This window comes from Neltuma alba, unplaced genomic scaffold (assembly GCF_004799145.2).
Source record: "Neltuma alba isolate B1F8T4 unplaced genomic scaffold, ASM479914v2 tig00002420_pilon, whole genome shotgun sequence".
Lineage (NCBI taxonomy): Eukaryota > Viridiplantae > Streptophyta > Magnoliopsida > Fabales > Fabaceae > Neltuma > Neltuma alba.
Genome location: NW_021632854.1, coordinates 777,429 through 802,045, shown reverse-complemented (window position 1 = coordinate 802,045; position 24,617 = coordinate 777,429). Strand labels below are relative to the sequence as shown.

At 32.2% G+C, this 24,617-nt stretch overlaps 3 protein-coding genes across 3 annotated transcripts; 1 reads left to right on the top strand and 2 right to left on the bottom strand.

Moving 5' to 3' along the window:
• The first annotated feature begins 4,263 nt into the window (after positions 1-4,263).
• Positions 4,264-9,182, top strand: LOC114726304 (nicotinamide/nicotinic acid mononucleotide adenylyltransferase). Its single transcript, XM_028912888.1, has 10 exons — positions 4,264-4,418; positions 4,985-5,067; positions 5,167-5,240; positions 6,128-6,213; positions 6,597-6,680; positions 6,890-6,974; positions 7,473-7,552; positions 7,832-7,933; positions 8,676-8,734; positions 8,836-9,182. Exons 2-10 carry the CDS (start codon positions 4,991-4,993, stop codon positions 8,936-8,938), a joined length of 750 nt encoding a protein of 249 aa, XP_028768721.1. The 5' UTR covers positions 4,264-4,418; positions 4,985-4,990; the 3' UTR covers positions 8,939-9,182.
• Positions 9,183-10,896: 1,714 nt separating this feature from the next.
• LOC114726157 (nuclear transcription factor Y subunit B-9-like) lies at positions 10,897-12,706 on the bottom strand. The gene is made up of 2 exons (XM_028912725.1): positions 12,631-12,706; positions 10,897-11,354 (listed from the first exon to the last, which is right to left on the bottom strand). Exons 1-2 carry the CDS (start codon positions 12,704-12,706, stop codon positions 10,897-10,899), a joined length of 534 nt encoding a protein of 177 aa, XP_028768558.1.
• Positions 12,707-17,153: 4,447 nt separating this feature from the next.
• LOC114726414 (NAD-dependent protein deacetylase SRT1-like) lies at positions 17,154-24,092 on the bottom strand. The gene is made up of 14 exons (XM_028913002.1): positions 23,922-24,092; positions 22,775-22,804; positions 22,580-22,672; positions 22,061-22,180; positions 21,778-21,878; positions 21,326-21,434; positions 20,462-20,541; positions 20,136-20,214; positions 19,449-19,502; positions 18,928-19,024; positions 18,476-18,558; positions 18,140-18,207; positions 17,762-17,864; positions 17,154-17,549 (listed from the first exon to the last, which is right to left on the bottom strand). The coding sequence occupies exons 1-14, from the start codon at positions 24,018-24,020 to the stop codon at positions 17,274-17,276; spliced, it is 1,392 nt and encodes a 463-aa protein (XP_028768835.1). The 5' UTR covers positions 24,021-24,092; the 3' UTR covers positions 17,154-17,273.
• Positions 24,093-24,617: the final 525 nt, after the last annotated feature.

Genomic DNA, 24,617 nt, shown 5'->3' with positions numbered 1-24,617 from the left:
TTTACCTATTTGTAAGTCATTTTATTAAATTTTTAGCATGAATGTACTATTTATTTTTGATTTATTATAGTGTAGATAGTTATTCTTTTGAAAGATGTATATATTAAATAGGAATAAAATTAGAAAGTTGCTGTATTAATAAAAAGCTAATGTAGTTTAAAGTTTTTTTAATTTGTGTGAAATATTAGAAATCTTATAAATAGGACTAGAGGAGAACTAAAAATTAAAAATAAAGATACAAATACTAAATTGTACTTAACCAAACGCTACATATCCCCTCTAACCTTATCTCAATTATTTGAAACTTATTTGATTTGTGTGTATATATAAGTATCATACAAGTCTCTGAATCTGTTTTTCACCAAGAAAAGGTAAAATTCATATACGAATTTAATGTTATCTTTTATAACATTAAATTTGAAGAACTCAAATTAATGCAAAAGCCGGTTTTCCGAAGTGTAAAAAATTAAAATAGTTTAAATCAATATAAAACTTATGATAAGTTATGCTATTAAGATATTTATGAAAAATAAAATTATTTTGATTTTGACTAAAATTATAAATAATTTATTATTAATTGTCTTTCAAATCTTATGATATCTGTCTGCATCTATATATTTTATTAATATTTTGAATCATTTATGGTATCTGATTTTTTTAGATAGAAATTAGTTAAACTAAGTTTTAAAAATAATTACACGTATATTTTTTTTAGAAATGAAGAGATAGAGATGAGAATTTGTCCATTTTCAGTGGCCAAAAAAACTTGTTTTGTTTTTGGGTGCTAAAAGAGGCCTAAGGCCCAAAAGGACAAATACCCTCAACCCCCATCTAAATTTAAAGGCTATTGATTAATGAAAAATAGTGCAGGAGATAGATATGTATAAATACACAACACACACCACACACACAGTGCCAGCGGCGAGAGAAGATATCTGGTGTAAACTGTCAAAATTTAAAACATGGTAGAGGGAATGTTAGGGAGTTTAGTTTAGGGAAAAATTGGCATCTATGTTTGATTTTATCTTTTTAAACTAATTACTACCTCCAGTAGATCTCGTTTATAATCTATATAAACAAGGTCTTATAATTTAATCAGAAGTAGTATAATTTTTAAAATAAAATACTCTAATCTCACTTACATTTTAACTTAATTATAGAAACTCTTTATTTTAGGTTAAAAACTTACAGTTAAATCCAAATAGTTAATTCTGTTAAAAATTCAAAAAGATGCTTTTTAATTAAAATTTATATTAAAAAAAAAAATTTACTATTTACCTTTTATCATACTAAATCTCTATTTTGACTAAAATTATTTTGAAGAATTAAATTTTTTCTTTTCCTTAATTTTATTTTTTTATTTTTTAAAATATTTATTTTGGCATAAAAACTTAAACAACTTAATTAATGTAGACCTAAAAAAATATGATTAATTTCTTAAATAATTTAAAATTAAGTAAATATGTTTATAAATGTTTGTAATTAAAAAAATTTTGTTTACATTATGTGATAAAAAAATGCATTTAATTTTTTTAGCCACTTAAAGAAATTGAATTGGCCCTAAAGGCTGGCGGCTCGGTAGTTAGTGCTAGGGCTGCATAATGGACGGACCGGACCGGACCAGAGCCCAACCCGAAGTCTAGTCTGATTTTTGGTTGGACTGGGTTTGATAGTCTGTGGTCTGGTCTGGTCCAGTGATGACCGAGGTCGGGTTGGACTGGACTTGGTCTACCAGACTGGTGGACTGGTCCAGGCAGTCCAGTTGTCCAATTTTCTTTTTTTTTTTAATTTTTTTCTTTATGAGAAATAAGATTTCAACATGATAAGTACAATTAAGACAATAAAAAATACCTATAATCATATGAAACTCGTCCTAAAATATTAAGACTTCATCATAAAATACATAAAAATATCTAAAAACATTAAAAACAATTAAAGGCACCATCTAAATTACAAATTATTGAAAAATAAAAAATTCACCTAGACTGGACTGGACCAGTCTAGGTGATATGATCACTTGGTCCGAAACCCAGTCCAGCCCGACCAACTAGTCTGGTCCAGTCTAGTTTAATTCCATTATATAGTTAATTTGGACTGGATTGGACCGGACAAGACCACTTCGGGTTAGACTGGACTGGATCGGACCATCGGGTTTTTGCACACCCCTAGTTAGTGCGCGCTGTACCAAACGGCAAAATACATGTTCCAATAGGCAAAAAGAAAGGCAAAAGAAATTGAATTGATGTAATGAAAACTTAAAATTATAAAATTTTATAATTTAATCAAAATTAATAAATTTTATGACATATTAGAAGGTCTGAAAATAAAGGTATTAAATTTTTTTGTTGTATAAAAAGTATTTTTTTAAATATAAATATTGGGCATAAAACCAAATATAAATGTTTAAATAATTCTTATGCTAGTGGAGGGTATTATAGTAAAAAAAAGTTCAAAAGTCAAACCTAACAGTAAACTAATATTTGGATAGACGAAAATGGAATTCCAAATATACAAAGGAAGTATGTGTAACATATATGTTAATTTTAAAAGAGGTCCATGTATATTTTTAAAATAGAGAGAAAGTTTATGTAATTTAAGTAAACTAGAGGGGTGTTAGTGTATTTTGCTTTAATTTTTAAGATTCTTTTCATTAAATATAATTTTTTTAGGTCTTTCTTTCTAATTTTTTTAATTAAAAAATTAAAATTGAGAGAAATATGGTGTAATCTGTAAATTTTAAAAACATCAAACATAATTGATTAATCTTCAAAAAATCAAAATAGTACTTACTTGACAAGTTAATTTGTGTTATGTGGACCGAAGAAACTAAAAAATTAAAATTGAATGGGAAATGTAATTAATCATTAAAGTATAAGTAGAACCTACTAGAATGAACTCAAACTTTAAACATACTTATCCAGTTCTGTTTACGGGGTAGAGAAAAATATTTTTTTTAATCTTATTTACAAATCACTTAATTAAATTTTAATACGAATGTATTATTTTATTATTCATTTATTATAACATAAATAATTATTTTTTTGAAAGGTATATATACTCATAAAATCTATTTAGTTAATTTAATTAGATTAAAGAAGTTAGGTAAGTTAGTTAATTATAAAAAATATGACATATTTTTTTTCTAAAATACCACAATAAATTTTCTTAATATCCTCCCTCATTCACTTACTTGATTATAATTAAACGATTATCTATAGGGATAATTTAGAAAAAATTGATAAATATAATAAATAGGTATTATATTTAAGACTAAAATTAATTTAATAATTAGGTCTTATATTAAAAAAAATGAAAGAATACTAAATAAGGATAAAGTATAATTTATTATATTTTACTAATAAAAAGTTAATACAGTTTTAGAATTTTTTTACTTTGAATAAAACATAGGATGAGATAAGCAGGAGACAAATATATACACAGTCAAAAGCTAAATACATGGCTATTTGAATCGTGGTATTCATCTACGTCTTATCAATGCTTATTGTAGTTTCCCGTCCATTTGGTTCTTCTCTTCTGATGGTGCTAATCAAACCAGAAGTAGTTTTTCCAGAACTTATGGCAGCGGATTCCTCTTAACCTCAAACGTAGATGTCACCATGAAAAATATATGTTATTTTTATTACAAAAAATATATTTTAAATATAAGTATTTTTATCAATGAAAATAATCCGAAGGAAAAAAAATAAAACTAAAATACTACTTTTGATTCTTAATATAAGACTTTATTTGATTTTTTTATCATAAATATAAAATCTCAATTCACTTTATCTCTTATTTTTATGTATTTTTTTAAGATAGTTCTTCTAATAATAGTAGTTCTAACCAATATATTTGATTAGTAAGGATGTTTTAGAAAAGACAACGTCTATTTATTATAAATAACTAATTTAATTATTTTTTTAATCTCCTCAACTAGCTCTTATATTTAGATTGGAAGTAGATAATATAGCTTTTATTTAACAGAAGATTGAAAAAATTTCGACATGTTGTTGATAAATTATGTAATTTTCAATTTTATTGAAATTGTATATATGCTTACCATAATTTTTACAATACACGCAGTGATACAAACTTCTTCAAAGTCAAATGAAAAATTATTCTCTGGCCCAAAAAAAAAAAGGAAAATTATTCTATATTTTTGTTTAATTTAAAATTTGACTTAATTAGAATCAGGAAAAAATGAAAAATGAATGTACATTTCGCCGCAATATCATCATTGACCGTGTAGAATCTGCTCAAGATGTCTGGGTTTCAATATTTTGACCTGATGATTCGTCCATCCTGGGGCGTGGAATCGGCGCTGCAAGACCCTTCTAAAAAAGGAGGGGTTTCGACATCGAAGAAGCTTGCTCTGCACTTGTTCTTGCTTTTTCTCCTACAGTTATTTCTTGCCTCTGGTTTGTGCTCTTTCAGCTTTCCCAATGTGTTTTTTCTTCAGCTTTTGGTTTATCTCTTCTTTGTTATGGCTGAGATTCTTGAGGAAAGGAAAATGGATTAGCTTGACATTAGAAGGAATAATTTTGGATTCAATTTCTGTTCCAAGTGTTACTTGTCAAGGATTGTTTGATTCAGAAAGGGAAACGCTTTGGTATTGATAGGTGTAATTTGAGCTTGAAATTCGGTGTTTAATTCATGAAAACATGTTTTGGTTTGCTCAGTTGTTATGATATAGTACCTGTCCTTATCTACCTGAACTTGATTCCTCTGAGCAACACGGTAGGGAGTAAAATCGTGGACAAATACGGAGTGGTGAACCTAGAGAAGGAATTTGGCTCAGAAAAAGTCCAAGGACACCACTAACCATACTAATAGAAAAGAATGTTTCATTGATTAAGAAACCTAACCGTTTGCCTATGGCATTGATAATTGTAATTTGAGAGTGGCATTCCAAGATTAATCAAAAAGATCATTTTTTTTCATCTTATATATTAACAATAAAATTGCTGGTTTCTTATGTCTCCAGGGAGTCATGGATGTCCCTTTGCCGTTTGATAAACTGGCTTTAGAACTAGTTAATGAAGAGTCCCTGCATCGAACTGCAAGCAGGTAAAGTTTTCTTGTCTCTCTTCCACATGCAGTCATATATATATATTGGCTTTTCTTTTTCTTATCCTTCTCTGGAACTTTTGCATTTGGGCGCGTCAGTGGCAAGACGTATGTTGTTCTGGTAGCAACTGGAAGTTTCAATCCTCCTACTTTCATGCATTTGCGCATGTTTGGTGAGTTATTTGAAGAGCTCCGAGCTCTAGTAGTTTTCTTTATTTCCATTTGCTGAAGTTCAGAGCTGTGTCTGTCCTTGGTGTTCTTAAAAACCCAATATAAATTTACAGAGTAAAGAAGACCCAATAATATAAGTGCTATCCGATTCCCCACACAATGTTAGTCCAGCTAAAAGCTTCCCTTTGACGCCTCTTTCCTTTTCTGTTTTGAAGTTTCAGATCATGAATGATGATGTAAGATATAATTTTTTCAGTATAGAAACATAGTTATAAACACAAAAGCTCAAATATCACTATTTGTAGTGATTGATTGTAAGTATAGTAGAATGGTTTGGAGTGTAGAAGACTGTGGATTTGGATCCCCCTGCAAGGAGAATGGGGAATATTGCCTGAAAAATATAAAAATGTAGCAATTCCTTTGGCATTTACTGTTGAAGTGTTTATTAAGCAGTAACTGAATATGAATGAAATGATTGCCACTGAAATTCTAATGTCTCAGTTGAGTTGGGTTTTCTCAAGAACCGATTTACAAGCATGGTGTCTTCCTGCATTCTTAATTCCTTAAATTTTTATTTTCAGATAATAATTCCCTCCCTTAATTATAACATCATAAGTTCGGCTCTTCAAAAACAAAGAAGGGAGAGTGGTTTCTTTATTTCTAATTTTTCTTGGCAAACAGATGTATCATGTTGGTAATCTTTCCTTGCTTCCCTAAACAGGTTTATTATGTTGTTAGACAATTCACTTACTGTTTTAGAGTTACAAATCCTTGGCGAAGTAAAATCTTCACCATATCTTTGGTTCATCGACATAATTCCATTAATTGGCATATTTTAATTGTTAACTATAATTTGTTTTCTGCTTTCTTTTTTAAAATATTTTCTCAGAGCTTGCAAGAGATGCATTGAATCCAGAAGGCTACTGTGTTATTGGAGGTTATATGTCACCTGTTAATGATGCATACAAGAAAAGGGTAATAAACATTTTTGAGCATCCTGCAAAACTGTAATGGAATAACTCATTAAGGACCCTCTTTAGCTGCAATTACTATTTCATGGCGACATCCCCACTCTGCGCTAGCTTATTAAAACTGAGATGCTCTAGTATATTCATATGTGCATCTTTGCAAATTGAAATTCACAAACTGTAGGATTGATGAAGGAAAATAAAATATGAGAATCAAAGGACAGTTTTTTAGAGCTTTGAGACTGACCTAACTGCCCCTTTATAATTTTCCCGCAGTTATAGGAGAGGTATCCTAAGAACTTCTATCTCAAAAATCTGTTACCTACATTTTTACATTCTGTTTCACGGCTAAATTGGTCTCATTGCTCATCACTTGAAATATTGGTAAAGGGCCTTGTTTCTGCTGAACATCGGATACGCTTATGTCATTTAGCCTGCAAAAGTTCAGAATTTATAATGGTGGATCCGTGGGAAGTAAGTTACTTTCTCCCTTAAACTCTAGATGTGATTCTGTGTCCATGCAATTAATTTTCATCTTGCAAAAAATTGAATAAGAGATAATGATATGGATTATTTGGTTTAAATAGACCATGAACAAAGGCCAAAAAGACAAAGTTCTACTTGATGTTGTTTGTTCAGGTCCTGCATTTTATATGGCTGAGACTTTTAGATTTTTCTTCCAGGCAACTCAAGCCACATATCAGCGCACTTTAACTGTTTTATCTAGAGTCCAAAGCTGTATTTGTGAGGCAGGGCTGGTACCCAGGGGTGAGTTACTGAGTTCTACAAACAATTCTTCAGGAAAAGCAAAATATTGTCTTACCACAATACCAGCTAGTTTTCCTCTCAAATTTAAAGAGAAAACAATCTTATGTTTCTCTCTTGTTGAAAGTTGAAACTTCAGTCAAGTGTGCTCACTAGCTCCGGCCATGTATAATATACAGGTCGTTGCACTAGGTGTTCAATTAAGAATGCAGTATCATCATTTAAATAATTGATATTCTTTCTCTGTTATCAAATTCCATTCACACTGAGTGGCTTTTAGTAAGCGGACTTATTCAGTTCTGCGTTATACGGAAGCTTTCAAAAGAATCAAAACTGACATATACGTTATTGTTCGTGATTCCAGACATAGGCTAAAGTATGCTTTTAATAGTTGCGCCCATTTGGCATATGTTGATCTAAACCTAAGTGGCTTTCTATGTGTGTTTCTGTTGATGGTTTAGAAATAAATGCTAAAATTTGCTTTGGAACTGACTGGTGTAGAATCCCTCAAGGTCATGCTCATCTGTGGTTCTGATCTCCTTCACTCCTTTGGCATTCCTGGGGTATGGATTCCTGAGCAGGTATTTTTTTAAAACATTCCAAGAGAAAAATCTGATAGCGCTGATAATAAACTGGCTATAACAATAGCGTCACTCGTCATTGTAACTATAATAGAATTAGTGTTATTGGCAAGCCATCGGAATCAAAGGAATTAGATTGATTCTGTGATGATTATATTGCTCCGTCTGATAAGCTTATTAAGTTAATAAGTTTTGCTTCTTGTTACAGACATGAATTGATATCGGGCAGAATACTTATCCATGCATTAGCAATTTTTGACCTTTCTTATTATTGTTTAGGTTAAGGCCATATGCAAAGATTTTGGAATAGTTTGCATCCGCAGAGAAGGACAAGCTGTTGAGAGGACTATCTCTGATAATGACATTTTGAATGAAAACCGGGTAACTATGCATCCTGCTCTCCTCCTGTTTATTTCCCGGTGTATAAGAAACGAACTGTGATGAGTAGGAAATAACAAAGGGGTGTTGGGTTTTTTGCCAAACACCCTTAAATTTGAAAACCATGGTTTGAGCTGGGAAACCTTGGTTTCGGTTGAAGCTGCACGCCACCCGCTTTCTGAGGAGTCTTCTGAGGAGTCAAAATAGTCGTTGGTAATTATTGGTCCCTCAGTAGCTTCCAACGGTGATTATATAATACATATTTTATTAATATATATTATTTATAATATATATACATATTTAATTATTTATAATTATTGGGGGAAAAAAACATAGTATTTATTTTATTAATATATGTACGTATTAATTTTTTATTAATATTTTTTATTATTTTAAATAAAGATATATTATGAAATATATCATATATGTAATTATCATTTATACTTATGTTCTTTTAGTAATTTCTACATATAAAAAAGTACTTCTGACAACAACTATCCAAACACTCTCACTTATCAGAATCACTTTTTAAGAAAGAAAAAAGCTATTCTTTCAAAATCTATTCTCTCCAGAATCTATTCTCTAGAAGTTATTCTCCAAACCATGGTTTGAGGTTATCCAAACACCCCCAAAATATAACCCAAAAAAAAAAAAACTAGTTTTTTTTAAATAAAAAGTAAATCCTGTCTTATATTGCTGGTCTGATTTACACACACACACATATTAACTGCTATAACTTTAGCAGGATAATATCAAAGTTGTGGATGAAATTGTACCAAATCAAATCAGCTCAACCAGACTAAGGTAAATATGTCATCGGGTCCCTGGAGTTATGCCAAATGATTTAACCATTGGGGGCTTTTCATTTATTCCTTCTGAAAACTTTCCTCTTGAAAAAATTTCAGGGAATGCATTGCAAGAAGATTGTCAATAAAATATCTGACTGTGGATGAAGTGATCGATTATATCAGGGAGCATCAACTATATTTAAACTCAGACGGAAAGTAACATTTGTATTGCTCTGTATAGTGCGTGCTAATTATATCATTTGTTTTAAACAAAGATATACAGGAGGCACAACGATTAGAAGTTCTGGAGGTGGAAAAAAAGGCAAAAAAATTTGTGAACAATGGGGCTAAGGGGTCATTTTAACTACACAAATAAGTAATTGTACTGTCCGAGTTTTATGTAATTTGATAGGATGTACTTTTTGTCCTTGATATTTTACTCAACTGGTGAGTATTTTTTAATTAAAAAAAAATCAAGTGATGATTTTGCTCCTGAGCTTCATGGTTGATAATTATTATCCTGTTTAAATTTTAAAAAAATCTGGTATTATTGTTTTTTATGTTCATCCTTGATTTTGTTGCAGAATAAAGATGAAACTAACAGGTGTTAGAATTGTAGAAAATGAAAAGGCTTCATATAAAGTTCCCTCTGGCTAATGTCATCAATGGCTAAATATTCATTATTTGTTCATTATTATTATTTTATTTAAATTTTGATACAATGGGGAGGAAAATCTTGTTTGTAATTATTTTAAAAAATGTAAAGTATAAATATCTAATTATCACCGTGTGTTTATAATTGCAGTATTTATTAGTACATTAGGAGGATTTAAACTTTGAATTTTAACCCTTATCTAACTCCTTCTATACATATGCAATTTTTAATCATTGAAAATTTTCTGAGTAACAGATGAATCTGAATGATATAAATGCAAATGCATATATTTATATTTATTATGTGAAGTTTTCTAATCACATATAGTCATGTATCTTATTTTTCAAATATTAGTATTTGATAGTATTGAACTATTAATTCATATGAAATAAAAAAAAAACATGATTATGTGTGATTAAAAAACTTGATGTAATGGATATGAGAAACTTGACTTTAGTTTTTTTTTTTTATATGGTGTAAATTTTTAATAGAAAGTTGTAGGATAAAGTATACTAATTTTTCTTCTCTTTATCCTAACTATAATTATTATATTTTTATTTTCAAAACATATACACACTTCTTTCACAATTAAAAGCTATACAATGCACATCCCTCCTTTATTTTTAAGATTCTATTTCCATCTACTTACCATATACAAATTGGCCATTAAATTAGATGTTTTAAAGTAAAATACTCCAATTTAACATAAATAATATTAAAAAATGATTTAAGTAACAAAAAGATATACTTTCAATGCATATATTTTTTAAATTTTTTATCATATCACGAGATTGATTAATTTGATAATTTTAAAATAGTCTGTTATCCAAGATAAAAAATTTAAATAGCATTATTAATCTTTCATATCAAATATTCAAACCCAGCAAGGTATAGAACAATATCGCCATGAGATTCAAAGTTCAAATGAGAAAATGAGCAAAAATTAGACAAGTTATAAATGAATGGACAAATAAAAGAGTGAATTTTTTTTTTTGGGCCTACAAATAAAAGAGTAAGTATATAAAATCATAATTAATAAAAAAGATTAGATCGGACGAATAACTTTAGGAAAAGAAAAGAAGTATATAAAAACATAAGATAAATTCATACATGTAACCAACCACTCACGATCTCATCTACCTAAGAAAGTCTCTTTTTACAACCTTTCATATTTTAATTAAAAAGAAAAAAGAAAGGAAAATAAAACAGAAAAAAATCCAAAATAACAAATTACTACCATTTTTTTATGATTTTAATTTTTTTCTCTTTCTTTTTTTGGAAATATTTGAAAGGCGGCATTATTCTTTAAGAGCTTCTTCATGCATGAATCTTCACCTCTGCATCTTCCCTCCCATGATTTTCATCTCAGAAACGGTCACTCCTCAGGTGAGCAAATGGATCATAATACGCCGGCGGAACACCACCGTTGCTTGAGCCAGAACCCGATGGCCCCGTCTGATTCGCTCCCACTGGATAATTATAACCCGACCCGTAATAGTACGATGGCGGCTGTGGTGGCGGCATTATTGGTGCGAGCTCCGAAGCCTGCACTTGCTGTCCCCGTGGGACATAGTGGCCACTGGAACTACCGGAACCACCGCCACCATTACGGTAACGATGGAGGTAGAGTGAAGAGGCCCGACGTAGTCGTCGAAGCCCAGCTTCTCCATAGCCCAAAGCACGTCGTCCGCCGTCACCGTCTTGCGCTGCTCCTGCCGGCAACGCTGGTTGGCCTCGCTGGTGATGAAGCTTATGTACTCGGAGACACACTCCTGGACCGTCTCTTTGGCTTCGTCGGAGATCTTAGCATGCGACGGAAGGACCCGACGCATGATTCTGATAACGTTTGCGATCGGCATGTACTGGTCCTGTTCTCTCATCACCGAGCGCTGCGCGGGCTGCTGCTGCTGCTGATCCTGGTCTGAGTTGACCGGAGCTCCGCCGTGTCCGGCAGGGTTCGCTGCGCCCGAGAGATTCAAACCTCAAACATCAAAAAATTGTCTGTCAGATTATATAGCCAAACAAAATCTGTCCCAAGAAAGCTCGTATCATAATACTTAAATAAAATGTATTTATAATCTGACAAATTAGAACAAAAGGTAAGATAAAAATGAAAAAGATAGCATTACAGTAACAATTATAAATGAAAACAAAAATAAAAAGTTTAAAAATTTATCATCATTCAAGAAGATAAAAGTTAAACAAGTACAGAAAGATGATCACAAAGAGCAAAAATGAGCAAGCTGGTGCACAACTAAATTATTTGAGGAGGCCCACAAAATACATGAAAAATCGAAGCTTCTTTTCTCTCTTTAAGTCTCTTCCAATTGGTTGTTTTTTTTTTATATATATTCATATATATATATATTATTGTGTTTGGTTGAGTAGGATGTAGACTGTGTATGTAGGACTGCAATCGTTTTTAGGTAATCTCAACAAGGGCCCTAAGTCAAAGACTTTTCTATTCGCTTCAATTTGATTTCAATTTCCAATTCTCTTCACATTTATGACTCGGCCTTTTCATCTCTCTTCCTGTAATTAATGACACGACACTTTCATATTTGTTTCTTTCCATAAACACGCCGTATCCATATATCCATCATCCCCAGAAGATTCCACTCAATCACTGTAAACAATTTCTGATGAGGTTAGTTCATCAGATAGAGCGACCAAAAGCAGAAAAGAATAATGGATATTCAGAAGAGAAAGCAAAAGCCCTCAAAGAAGATCTATATATACGAGTATGAAGATCAGAGTGGTGAAACAGAAAAACTATAAGAAAAACAATATTGCATATATATGTACAGACAGATCAGTCACAGAAGACACAGATAATAATAATAATAATAAGAAGAAGAAGAAGAAGAAGAAGATAGATATATAAGACAAAGATTCTTTGATCGGTGGAAAAGGGAAAAAAAACGGTTCTGGCTAAAACCAGATCATCACAGCGTGTACTTCATGATTCTTACATGTCATCTGATCATCTTATGACTGTCATGTCCAGATAATCTCAGATTCAGGAAATGCATGAACATGAAGTAGCCCATAAAAATTTCAGATCTTCGTACATTTACAGAGGAAGACAAATATATATATATATATATATATATCTCCATCTCCATCTCACGCCGCATGAAGAAGAAGCAAAGAAAATAAGAACCTAAAAGCAAATGTGCACGAACAAGAAATCTGTGTTTGTGTGAGTGTGAGAGAATCAGAAGCTAGGGCAATGGAAGAGGTATGAATAATAATACCACCGGAGCTTGCGGGTTGTTGGTGGTGGTGGTGGTGGCCTGCAGGGGGAAAGAAGGGACTTCCTGAACCTTCCATGGCTTTTTTTTTTTTCCCGGAATCAGACTGAGAATAGGAAGAGAGTATTAATGGAGAAGAACAGTGTGGTTTTGTTCCACAACACAGAGCCTTGTATTTATAGGCGCAAAAAGGAAGAGGACGAGCCGTCCAAACAACCAAAATTTTTTTTTTTTTTTTGTTTTAATTCATTCGTTTCTACTTTACCTTTAGCAGATAAAAGGGTTAATTCTTTTAGCTGGTAATAAAAATTGCTTATCATAACATCAAATGCTTAATTATATAATCATTTCCCCCTTTCATTTCATTTCATTTCTTTTTACTTTTTGAAAATTTTCAAATTGTCTTCATGACTAAGAAAATACAACATCATGTAAGACTGTAATTGTTGGAAATATTTAACATTTTTATGAAAAAAATGAAAATAACACAAATAATGCTTCTGTCTCTTGAATAATAAATATAAATATAATTTTTATTTCAAATATGATTAAGGAAATCAGTATAATAATTAAATTGCACCTTTGGATTAATTAATTATGATCTCAAGAAATTATAATATTAATTATAGTTAATCATGTTAAAATTAGCTGTCAATATTATTTTCACATCTCATTGGAAAATATAGAATTTAACTTGTTCAAGATCATGAAGGACTTTAAAAGGTAAATTAAGAACCTTCTTTCTCTTTGTCAAAATAACAGAAATTACCTAGCTAGCTATATACTTCATCCCTCATCTATAGATTTTCAATCCTTGCATGAATAACAAACTAAACATGACAAATAGTTGATTATACTTTGAGATGAAAATGGGATACATGTAACATTTAATCAGTGGATTTTCTCCAAGCACTGCTTAGTTATGGCAAGATAGAACGGTGGTTCTCTTTGGTATGGTAAATTTATGCGTGATAAATTGGCAACACAACTTTTTGTCACTAAATAGAGTTTATAAATTAGCTAATAAGCTAAGCATAAGTGTTTTAATTTGTCACTCCGAGGTTGTCTCCTTTAATTTATATATATGCGTGTGTATGCTGTTGTTGTTGCTGGGGACATTTACTTCCATTTGCCTGCCAATTTTGATCAAACCTTTAAACCAGTCCCATTTTTTGCTAATCTGGTTTTTAAGAAATGCATGCAGGCTACGTCAATTTGCTTTTGTATTGCTTTATGATCTTAATTTTCAAAAGAAAAGTTCCGCCAAAAAATTTTTTTGAAGGAAAAGAAAGTCTTTTCATTTTTCCAAAACTTATGTTCACCCTTTCCGCCTTCTTCATGTATCTATCTCTCACCGTACTAAATGATTGAAGTCGTGACAAATATTTGCTTTACGGAAACATCCTATCATAGAAAAGGATCCAAACAAATAACTTAATTTTTAACACTATCATATTTCAAAATAATTTTGAGAAAGTGAGTATATATATATATATATATATATATAAAGATATAAATAGAAAGTAAAAATGAAGAGTAACTAGTAACATATGTTAAAAGAAGGTTGACATGTATGATCCGCGTGTATGGAACAAACAGCACAGAAAGACAGAGGTAGGACCTACTTCTGTGGGATCCACATGATTGGGAATCTTGGCATTATCTACGCATCTCACATGAAAAATCACACAACGTTTCTTATAACATAACGTATACACTTTTAAGTACTCTTTGCTCACAAAGATTTAATCTTTGCAAGTCATATCAAATATTCTTTTCATACTAACGTTTTTGTAAAATATTTTTAAAATTTGGTATTTCTCTTTGGATAGTTCTTGACATTATGTTGACTCCTCATATTAAAACAATATATTTGTCTGTTTTAACACAAATTTAGTCACGGAAATTGTATATTAATGTGAATTGGTTTTTTATTTGGACTACATTATATTATATTGCTATTACATAGAGTTTCTAATATTCTCATTGTCATGTGTATATATAAATATATATTAATTATATATGCTTAAGATCTCACCTACAAAATTAAAGGACTCTTGAATCACACACACTACTGTAATAAATAAACCATAGAAGAAAGAAACTGTACGTTGTTATGCGAGTGAGAAAATTAAGGAACAAAATGCATTTGAGGAATAGAATGGCATAAAAAGAAGAAGCATCTTTTATCTTGTCTCTATCTTGGAAACACATGAAAAATAAACCCTTGCAAATTAAAGTTCTTATCTTCTTCTTCTTTTTCCAGTTTTATTATATGCCTCAAAAGCTTAAGTGGGTCCCATCTTCTCACACTAAACTTCAGTGCATGGCGTCGTAAGAGCAATTTCTAGGTCTTGGTATGTTGTTTTGTAACGTTTTAATATGTGGAAAGTCACTTATAATTTCATCACAAACAAAATATCCATTACAAATAGTTAATTTACCAAATTTTGAAATAAAAATTGGACACGTGAATTTTTATTAGCAATGAAAGATAATGAACATTTGAGCAATTGATTTTCCCCTGAAACACTGCTTAAAATTAGTCTGGTAATAAATTGGGATTGGCAACCTAAATATTTGTCACTAAATTAAGTTTATAAATAAAGCAAGCAAGCATATACAAGTCTTTTGTCATTGAATATTGCATATATTGTGCCTATGTTGTTGGAGTCATTGATCACTTCCATTTGCATGCAAGTAGGCTACGTATTTTCCTTTTGCGTTGCATATACTAGCTAGCTGTTGTGCTATATATGTTCCTCTATGTTCTTAATTTTTAAAAGAAAATTAGTTCTTTAAAAAAATAAAATACAAAAAAAAAAGGAAAGCCATATGTAGAATTTTCTCATTGTGTCCTCCTTTTCTGTTGTTTCCGTGTGTTCATCTCTCTCTTTTTATATTGTATGATTGAAGTCACGTTAGATAGTTGTTTTACGAGAGCATTTTATATTAGGTGATACGAATAATTTAATTGTGAAGTAATATGTACATTTTTTTGTTAGTATTTATTTTAAAAGGAAAATATTTTTAAGAAAATTAAGAGAGTGAAATAAAATATAGGTAAAATTTATTGTCTGTAACTCACAAGACAATGGAACCATCTTAATAAAAAACCGGTTTTATTTCTTGTTTACTTTTCTACCAAAGTCCCCAGAGCTGCTTGTCTTGGGATGGCCATTATATTATTCCCATCATTTAATTAATAAAAGACAATAAAGATGAAGAGTATACATATATATTAACCTCATTTTAAAACTAGTACTCTAAAATTATTTTAGAGAAGATTTAATTGGTAAAAAAGATTGAAAAAATTCCAAAAAAATAACTATTGAATTTTAAAGTTTCAAATCAGGAATTACTATAAAAAAATATTATTATTTATTTTTTGAGTGTAGTTATTTTTTTTACTAGTAAAATAACTAATACTAATTTGAAATTTTGAAATCCAACATTTGTTTTTTTGAAATTTTTTTAAAAAGATATGTATATAACCCGTGTGCGGGACCCACAACACACGGAGATAGAGGTAAGACCTACTTTTCTAGGGTACACATGATTGAAAATTTTGTAGCTACCAAGAGTCTCACATAAAAGATCATTCTATACTTCTTTCTGTTCAATAAGTATGTAACGTAAACTTTCTTTTCAATAAGTATGTACCTTTATAAAATATTTTTAAAATTTCAATTTTTGGGGAATGAAATAATTTGAAATATTATATTAAAACAGTTCTTCAAAACCATCCCAATTGCTAAAATTAATTAATTCTATTCCTTTTTGGATAATTCCTGAGATTATAAGAGACCTATAGTTTTCACAGCAAACTAAAACAATATATTAGTCTTTTTCAACACAAAATTAATCATGGATTTGATATATCAATGTGTATTGGTTTTCTATAATTGGATTACATTATGATTATATATAGTTTCTCACATTCTTATTGTTATCTCCCATATATGATCCCAAGAGATTCATCTACAAATCTGTAATAGGGTTCTTGGGCCCCACCAGCTGGAATAGAAGGCAGAAAGTAAGAAACTGATGATATCTGAGTGAGAAATTGAGGAAAAAAACAAAATGAATAATCAACTTTGAGGAATAGAATCACAGAAAAGAAGCATCTTTTTTCTGATCTCTATCTTGGAGCCACATGAGCAATCAGACCTTGGAATTTAAAGTTATTTCTCTCTCTCTTTTTTCCTCAGTTTAATTTAATCATGTCTTAAGCTGATCATGGCATCTCTAGAGCAATTCTAATTCTGACGTATTCATTTCATCATGTCACAAAAATATTTTTATTTTCAGAATTTATAAGGAACTGCCCATGTGGCCTGGCTTGGGTGGTGCTTTCTTTTGGGTGATAAGACCAAGATGGACTCTACATGTTTTTAAGGGAAAAAAATTCCATTTACAAAGTTGTTTTCAAGTTTTATTATTCTTAAATAATCTGGTACTGGTAAAACTCATTTTTCAAAAGGAAAAAGTAACAACCACACAACGCAGGGGGAAAAGATAAACTGACTCGTATTGGAAAATGCAGTAATAGTTACTTGAAATCATGTTTCTAGCTTTGGTCATGTTTCTTTCCTGATCTAATCAAAAGATGTTACATGAATAATCCTAGGGTTAGTAATCTAGGTTTACTCAGATCCCTTCCTATTTGATTTTGTACCATTCACACTTCTTTTTCTTTTCTTGAGATGGCCATTATCACCAAGAGATTCAGGACATGTTTTATTATACCCTTTGCTGTACTGAACAAGATTGGTGACAACGGCATACTGAGTGATATTGCTTCTAGGCTCCAATATTCTCTCTATAACAGCATTCTGCCCACATTTTGATTCCACAATTGCTTTCTCTCTCAGCTTTTGGAATATCAATTCCCTATCAAAGCTAAAGCTGTCACTTGAAACCTGCATTGAAGATATTTTTGTGAGGTTTCACAACGAAAATTATCGATGAACTCGATCGAGAATTAGTGATTGCTGTTTTAATGATAAAAGAAAACAAATAAGGCATGGACAGAAGATGAACAACAAGAACTACTTCATGAAAGAAGATTTTGATTTAAGAGATGATGCTCTGAAAAGCTAACATATAGTCACATGTCATTGGCCTGCCTCACCTTAAAATCAACCAGGACATCGACTTCGATGGAGGAGCAACCACAGCCTTCACTGAAGCTGATTTTCAGAACCATTTCAAATGCTTTATTCAATGCTGTTCTCCTGATACACCAATCATCCAGATGTGACCCATGACACTTATTATTTCTCAAAAGGTTCAATACTGAGATATGATTTTTGTTCTAGATTTCCTGACTTCTCAATCATTTTTTTTCTTTTTTACAAATCATCCCAATTCATTTAAATCTCACTTAAATTTTAATCCATGGCATGAAGACACGTATTCCAAAATTGGAGGACAGCAGAGTGTATGTTACCACTGATAGTGACAATATTATTAATTCCAAAAAGCGCATGGCAGAGGCATGCTGCGGCACCTTTTAAGCCGAAATGGTTGTGCGTTCAGTATGGCTGCTTTGTAATCTTCTTTGTCTAAGAAGGAGACCTGAAACACAGATAACTTTGCTAGTCAATTTTTTCTCAATATAGTGGAACACATTGGTTTTCACAGCTTTACTCTCTCTCTCTCTCTCTCTCTTTTTTTTTTTAACCAAACAGAGTTTTACTCACTATAATGCAAACATGATAAACCAGTCACCCATAAATAGGAGAATGACCAAGGGAACCCACACCAGGGTATCCAAAAAGGCAGAATGAAGTGATTTAGCCATAGATGAAGAAATGACCATGAGAGGTTCTAAGCATAAACTCACGTCAACGGACTTGATAAACGGTAATGCAGCTTTCTGCCCATGTGCACTTGCAACCTGGAGAGTCCAGTTCACGTATTTTTTATCTGTGATTCAAATGAACTATGTGAAAGGAAATAAGGCTTATGTAAGTGCTTCTCAATTGTGCAACCTAGAATTACGGGATCATGAAAAGGAAAGTAAAATTCACAGGCAGGACCAAATGAGTTGCCAGAAGCAGGAAATATAACAAGCAATGAAGAGATATGCTGACAAATCAATTTTACTAATGCGAAACTTCGTCCAGTCCAGTGAATATGAAATTTGACATGATAGCCAATCTAGAAGGTCCTTCATTCAAAGTCTTGTAAGTTTATCATAAAGTAGTGGAGTTGTCATGCTATTCTATAGATTCATCTCCATATACAAAGCCAAAGAAGGAAAATGTAAATATGTTAGAATTGAATGAAGGTTACCGTTGCTCAAAGCTTGATTTAGAATGATCTGGAAAAGATCAATCCTGACAAATGGAGGAATCTGCAGACTAAGCAAGTTCATGACTCCTTCAATTACCTGCTCCAGTTTGAACTAACAATATAGTAATTGCAGAAACCCATAACAAGGGGAAAACAAATTATCCAGGCAAAACACGAATATACAGAACAGTTCGGATTCCTATAAATGCAAGGGCAGTAAACAAGGAAAACCTAAATAGCAAAGACAAAGAAGACACTTAATAACCATCTCTTTTCAAATTTTTTGTATTAATATGCAAAATTGTGGTTAAACTTCGCAGTTTGCATTTGTTATTAGTTATGGCTCTAGAAGCAGATAGGTTTCTAATTTTCAAACATGAACTTCTCTGGTTAAAATTTACCACAGAACTAGGATTACATCATCATTATTCTTAAAGTCTGCCACAAGTTGCATGACCTGCATCATTTTTCTTCTGAAGAAGGGGTAGATCTTCTGCACTCAAGGATTCAGATGAAAATACCTTATCTACTAGCCCACGGATGACCAAGCTGGCCTTTTTGTCCTTTGTAGTTTTCTGGGGATTGGGGGGAAAAAAAAACACATCAGGTGACTTGAGTCCTAAGGAAACATGAAACTTTGAAAAAGAAAAACAGATAAAGAAATAAGAAACATAAGAAAGTTGGACAATCTAATCTCGTTCTTCTCCTACTGTGAGAGCCCTGAGATTCCCCGTTATATTAGGATATTCTGATCCTACAGTAATCAGGTTATATGTTGGCTATACTTGAATTTGGATTTCTTTAACCAATAACCATTTAGATCACTCTTCTGTTTACCTAAAGTTCTTAACATGCATAAGTTGATTGAGGCAGCCAATACTTATTACATAGCACTAAAACTGAAAATGGTAAGGTCGTGATCATTACTTAGAGATGGTGATAAGAACGGAGTGAGTCATGGTAGAGCTCTAACTTCAAACCCCCAAAAAAAAAAATCCACTTATATTTATTTACGAAGACAAATAGCATATTGAACTTGTGGCGTACTATTGAAAGTATTTGGCTTTCACATGTGAGCTAACGAGTTTGACTCAGCAATCACACTCAAACAACTTTAGAAGGACAAATGGAGAAATTAAGTTGACAGATGGGACAACACCCAGATGTATATACACAAACTGGCGAGAGAAAAAGAGAGAGAGACATACCTGCAGATTTACAATGACAATTTTACCCCCACCACGAAGTGCTTTTAGCGGCAAGTTGCAAGCTGGAGTTATTTGCAGACTGCATGACCAAAAAAAAAAAAAAACACAAAATGTAGTAAGAGATTTAGAATAGGAACACAACAGTATGAATTTAAAAGACAATTGTCATTCTAGCGCAAGTGGGGTTTTAGTCGACTCAGAATTACACCAGTCTCAGTCACCTAACTACTTCAAGTGTAGACAAGCAGGTGGTATGGAAAGCGATATACATCAGGTTAGCAGAATACAGCTATCTTAAACTGACAAGAAACAAAGTATTTTGTTACCTTGTCCCCAAGCATAAAACAATGTCTGCCTCTCTGCAGTGTTTCTCTGCAGGACCCATCTCTTTCAGAGGCAGCGCATCCTGTCCATACCCAAAAAGACATGCTTAGGGGAAACAAAGAAATGCATGATCCTCACGCACATGTCAATTAGATTACAATCAATAGGCCAGGACAGGATAATTTTCTCTAAGTTCTATTTCACAATCAGCCTGCACCGCTTTATTGGTTAGATTAGTTCAAAGACGAGTTGGCCAAATTAACAGCTTCGACCAGCTCTCAAAATAAATTACTTTTTGGATTAAAACAGAATGCCTCTTTTTTTAATTTATTTATTTTTTACACCTCATTGTTTACATATGTTAGACTGTGCGTTCTGAATCCATCGTTTTAGAATTTATATCCATCTGATAGCATATTATTTACTGAACAATCAAAAGCAGAGCTTCCAAGTCAGACCACTAAATCCAGTGTGCCCATTACAAATGGACATAGAACTCTAAACAAATAATTACTCGTTAATTTTATCTTCCACACAGGAACAAATTCTTTACATGATCCACCCACTTGAAGGCGATCAACCATACAGATTTGACCTCTAGCAAGAGTTCACCATTTCTTTACAAGGAGTACACATTCGACATATCCACCAACTATAACCATCCCCAATTACATGTAATTCCCAGTGTATCACCCGTTGACATGAAAATTTACTAAGTTCCCCACCAGTAATGATCAAAATCAAACAACATCACTTAAATACCATATCACAAACCCACAGTTGAAAAGTTTAAATAAAAACAAGAAGTATGGCCTTTCAAAGCAGAGGTTTGTCAAGCGAAATTACAAGAGATTTCAAAGCAGTACCTCCCAATCAAGAACTGTATCCTTAAGTCTTTTTCGACATTTATCATCTGAACAACGCCTTGATGTCTCCTTCAACCCAATAGTTTCAATCTCAAAATCCCGAAAGTACCTTAAGAAGTTCAAGTCATAAAATTGGCTCATAATATAGTTTCCATATAAACTGCGAATAAACAAAAATACATTAATGCTGACAATGCAGAGGCCAAAAAAAGTGGTCGCAGATTGTCTAAGGTGGATTTTGTACAAAGGAGTCAGGTGGATATCCTTGATGAGATATTTGTTCTTGAGTGCTAAAAACATATGATTGTTTTTATTTTGCTCACACTAGTAGCATTTGTTCCATCAATTTTAATATCATTTAAGATATTTGATTGAACATGCTAAGATAACCAAACATCAACAAAGATAGGTCATGCCATAAACTAGGATGCAAATAGCAATAAAAATCTTACTCAGCTCCACAGGAAGGGCATGTTTCCATAAAGGAGTTCCCATGCAATTCTGCTAGTTTCTCCCTTGGTATTCCAGAACGAAGATGGAGACCATCAATATTCTACATATAAAAATAGAATTCAATGACCTTTTTGAGAGGGAAAAAAATGCCAAAAACACACTGATAAAAAGATGAGCTTATCAAAAGAATAGAGATAGACCCAATTACTAATGAACAAAAAGTTGATGACATGTATCTGAAGGAAAAAAATGTATATTTAAACAAAAATGCAGTGCTGTTACCTGACTGATAACAAACTTTAATATACCGGCCTTCTCTAATTCTACCAGAGCCATGTGAGTCACGCTTGGCACTGCACGATGAAATGGCAAAGATGCTCCAGGCAATGGTTTGCCTTCACGCTGTAATGATACATCAACAAGAATGAGAACTTAAAAAGCCCGATATTGAAGTAATGATAGCATGAAGTATCAAGACAAGTAAGCAAAGGCAATAGAAGAATGAAAAAGCAGATCCTTCCAAACAGTAGTGAAATATTTTGTTTTTTTAGGTCATTATATAACATTTGTTTTGCATCAATCAAAACAAGTGATATCATCAAATAATGCTGGAAAATAAACCAGTAGTCAGATCTTGGCATAACTATATCATTATATTAAGCAGATAAAGTGGATCCATGCCATATTCACATTGGAAGAAAAATATCTGAACATGTGCTCTTTCTTTCCCTAGTATCTTTGAGTAACCAAGGGTTGAGACAGAACAGCATGAAAAAACCAATCAAAGAACATGCTGATCACCTGAAGCGTCCAAATTCCCTTGGGGCCTCTGAAATCAGGTATACCACAAGACGTTGATATTCCTGCACCTGTAAACACTACTAGGCGCTTACTCTGCGAGTAGAATGAGAAAGGTATGAAGAAGCTGACTATTTAAAGAACCAACACACAGAAAGGAAAGTCCCTACGGTAAACTAATAAGTCTCTGCAAATTACCTTTCTTATAAAGAAAGCAAGTTGCTCAATCTGCCAGAAAAGGAATTGGTGAAAGAAATTTGCAGTTAGCAAACATAAACTTATTTCTTATCCAAATAATCATGCTGATCTCTAATGAAATCAGCTAAATGCAATAACTGAGTGGAAGTTTCATGAATCCAGAAACTTTTCACATGCATATCTGCATAAACAACCAAATAGTGGGTTAAAAACTATACATATTCTTAAGATTCCTAAATGCTTAATCAGTGTGATCCTTCTGATTTGATCACATTTATACTTAATGAAGAACTAAATGTGCATTCCTCGTTAAGACGTCTTGGTCACTTAACTCTGGCATCCAAGAGGCTTGCAGCTATTTTAAAGAACCAGAAATAAAAATTTCGAAAACCCAAAAACAACATTTAAAAAAATACTCAGAATTCAAGATATTTTATAAAACTGAACACCTTAATTTGGTATTCAACCAAGCGCTACTAGCAAGCCAACCCAAAGCACACCACAGGGGGGACATTAGCTGCCACCAAAACCAAACTACAAAAACACAGCTTCCATTTTCTGGAGACAATCAGACTGAGAAAAGACATAAGCAACATCAGGAAAGGAACGAATCATATACAAGGATACGTCAAAAACATATCCTCTTATCAATTATTTAATTAATGCCTATTGGAATATTTTTCTCTCAGCCTCAAATCAGACCCAGGAATACACCTGGTAAACATTCAATATTTGAAAGCATTACTCATTCCATCAGAAACACTGGTAATGGAACACGTTCATTCATCTTATTCCAGAATGGTCCAACTCCCTATCGCTTATATGCACAATCATGCAAGCTAATGATCAAGACCTCTACAACCAGACACACAGACAGCCCAGTAAAGAGCTTCCCAAATTTCATCTTAATCAGCGCTAAACAAGTGGATTAAGCAATGACCGATCAATCATAAAACTAAAACCCCGGTACCAGATTTCACAAGGCAACAAAGTTTCTCAGTGTTGGACCCAAATAGCAGTCTTAAACGTCGAAGTTTGCATAAGATCACCCGAGTTACGTGTAACAAGTAGAAATAACAGCAACAGGAACCAGAACCAGACATGAAATTATGAAGATTGCGAGTGGAGAACTAAAGAAGTGACCAACTTTTTCTTGTAAAACTTGAGCTGGTTCGAAATATTCTGCCATCCCCACGCTGCCCACATCTTCTATGTACGAAAGCTTCTCTGCATATCCAAGCGACATGGTTTGGTGGTGGATGAGTGTGCTCCCACTCAATAACTCTATGTCCTCTGACGCGAGTCTCTCTACTTTCTACTCCTTTTCCTCCCTCAAGAAAATGAAGACGCTTTCCTTTAGAATTTGCTTCTTTTAAGGAGACCCAGAACCTGGAAAGCCAATATAACGTTAATACACATCTGCATCATCCCTGTTAAGTTTTAACCAGCCACGATTCTTACCACTCACAACACACGCTTTTGATCCTTTTGCATTAATTAGAAGCAAGTCATAAATAAATTAGGACTTTTTTATGCCAACAAGTAAATTGGTAATTATTAGTAAAGTAAAACGTAGTTCTATCTCAACAATTGCTACCAAATATAAGCTAAATAAATATTTTTATTATTGATTATGTATAAACATAAAAATATTGATAAATTGTAGTTTTTATAACAAGACAAAATATTATAATAAAAATAACATGAAAGTTCTATAAAGTTTATAAAAAACAAAACACGGCAATGCTCCCATTAACTAACTTCAACATGATTTAAGTTCAAAGATGACAAGCATAACTCATAATTAATATATGATTTATTATGTTAAATGGCAAGTTGTCTT

Bases quoted from the DNA above. Each gene is read 5' to 3' on its own strand.
- LOC114726304 (XM_028912888.1), top strand. From the start codon at position 4,991: ATGGATGTCCCTTTGCCGTTTGATAAACTGGCTTTAGAACTAGTTAAT. The intron at 5,241-6,127 runs GTGAGTTATTTG...ATATTTTCTCAG, and splicing joins CATGCATTTGCGCATGTTTG to AGCTTGCAAGAGATGCATTG. The intron at 6,214-6,596 runs GTAATAAACATT...ATATTGGTAAAG, and splicing joins ATGATGCATACAAGAAAAGG to GGCCTTGTTTCTGCTGAACA.
- LOC114726157 (XM_028912725.1), bottom strand. From the start codon at position 12,706: ATGGAAGGTTCAGGAAGTCCCTTCTTTCCCCCTGCAGGCCACCACCAC. The intron at 11,355-12,630 runs GTATTATTATTC...TTGATGTTTGAG, and splicing joins ACAACCCGCAAGCTCCGGTG to GTTTGAATCTCTCGGGCGCA.
- LOC114726414 (XM_028913002.1), bottom strand. From the start codon at position 24,020: ATGTCGCTTGGATATGCAGAGAAGCTTTCGTACATAGAAGATGTGGGC. The intron at 22,181-22,579 runs GTGATCAGCATG...GTATCATTACAG, and splicing joins AGGGAATTTGGACGCTTCAG to CGTGAAGGCAAACCATTGCC. The intron at 20,215-20,461 runs GTAACAAAATAC...TTGGTCATGCAG, and splicing joins GTTTTATGCTTGGGGACAAG to TCTGCAAATAACTCCAGCTT.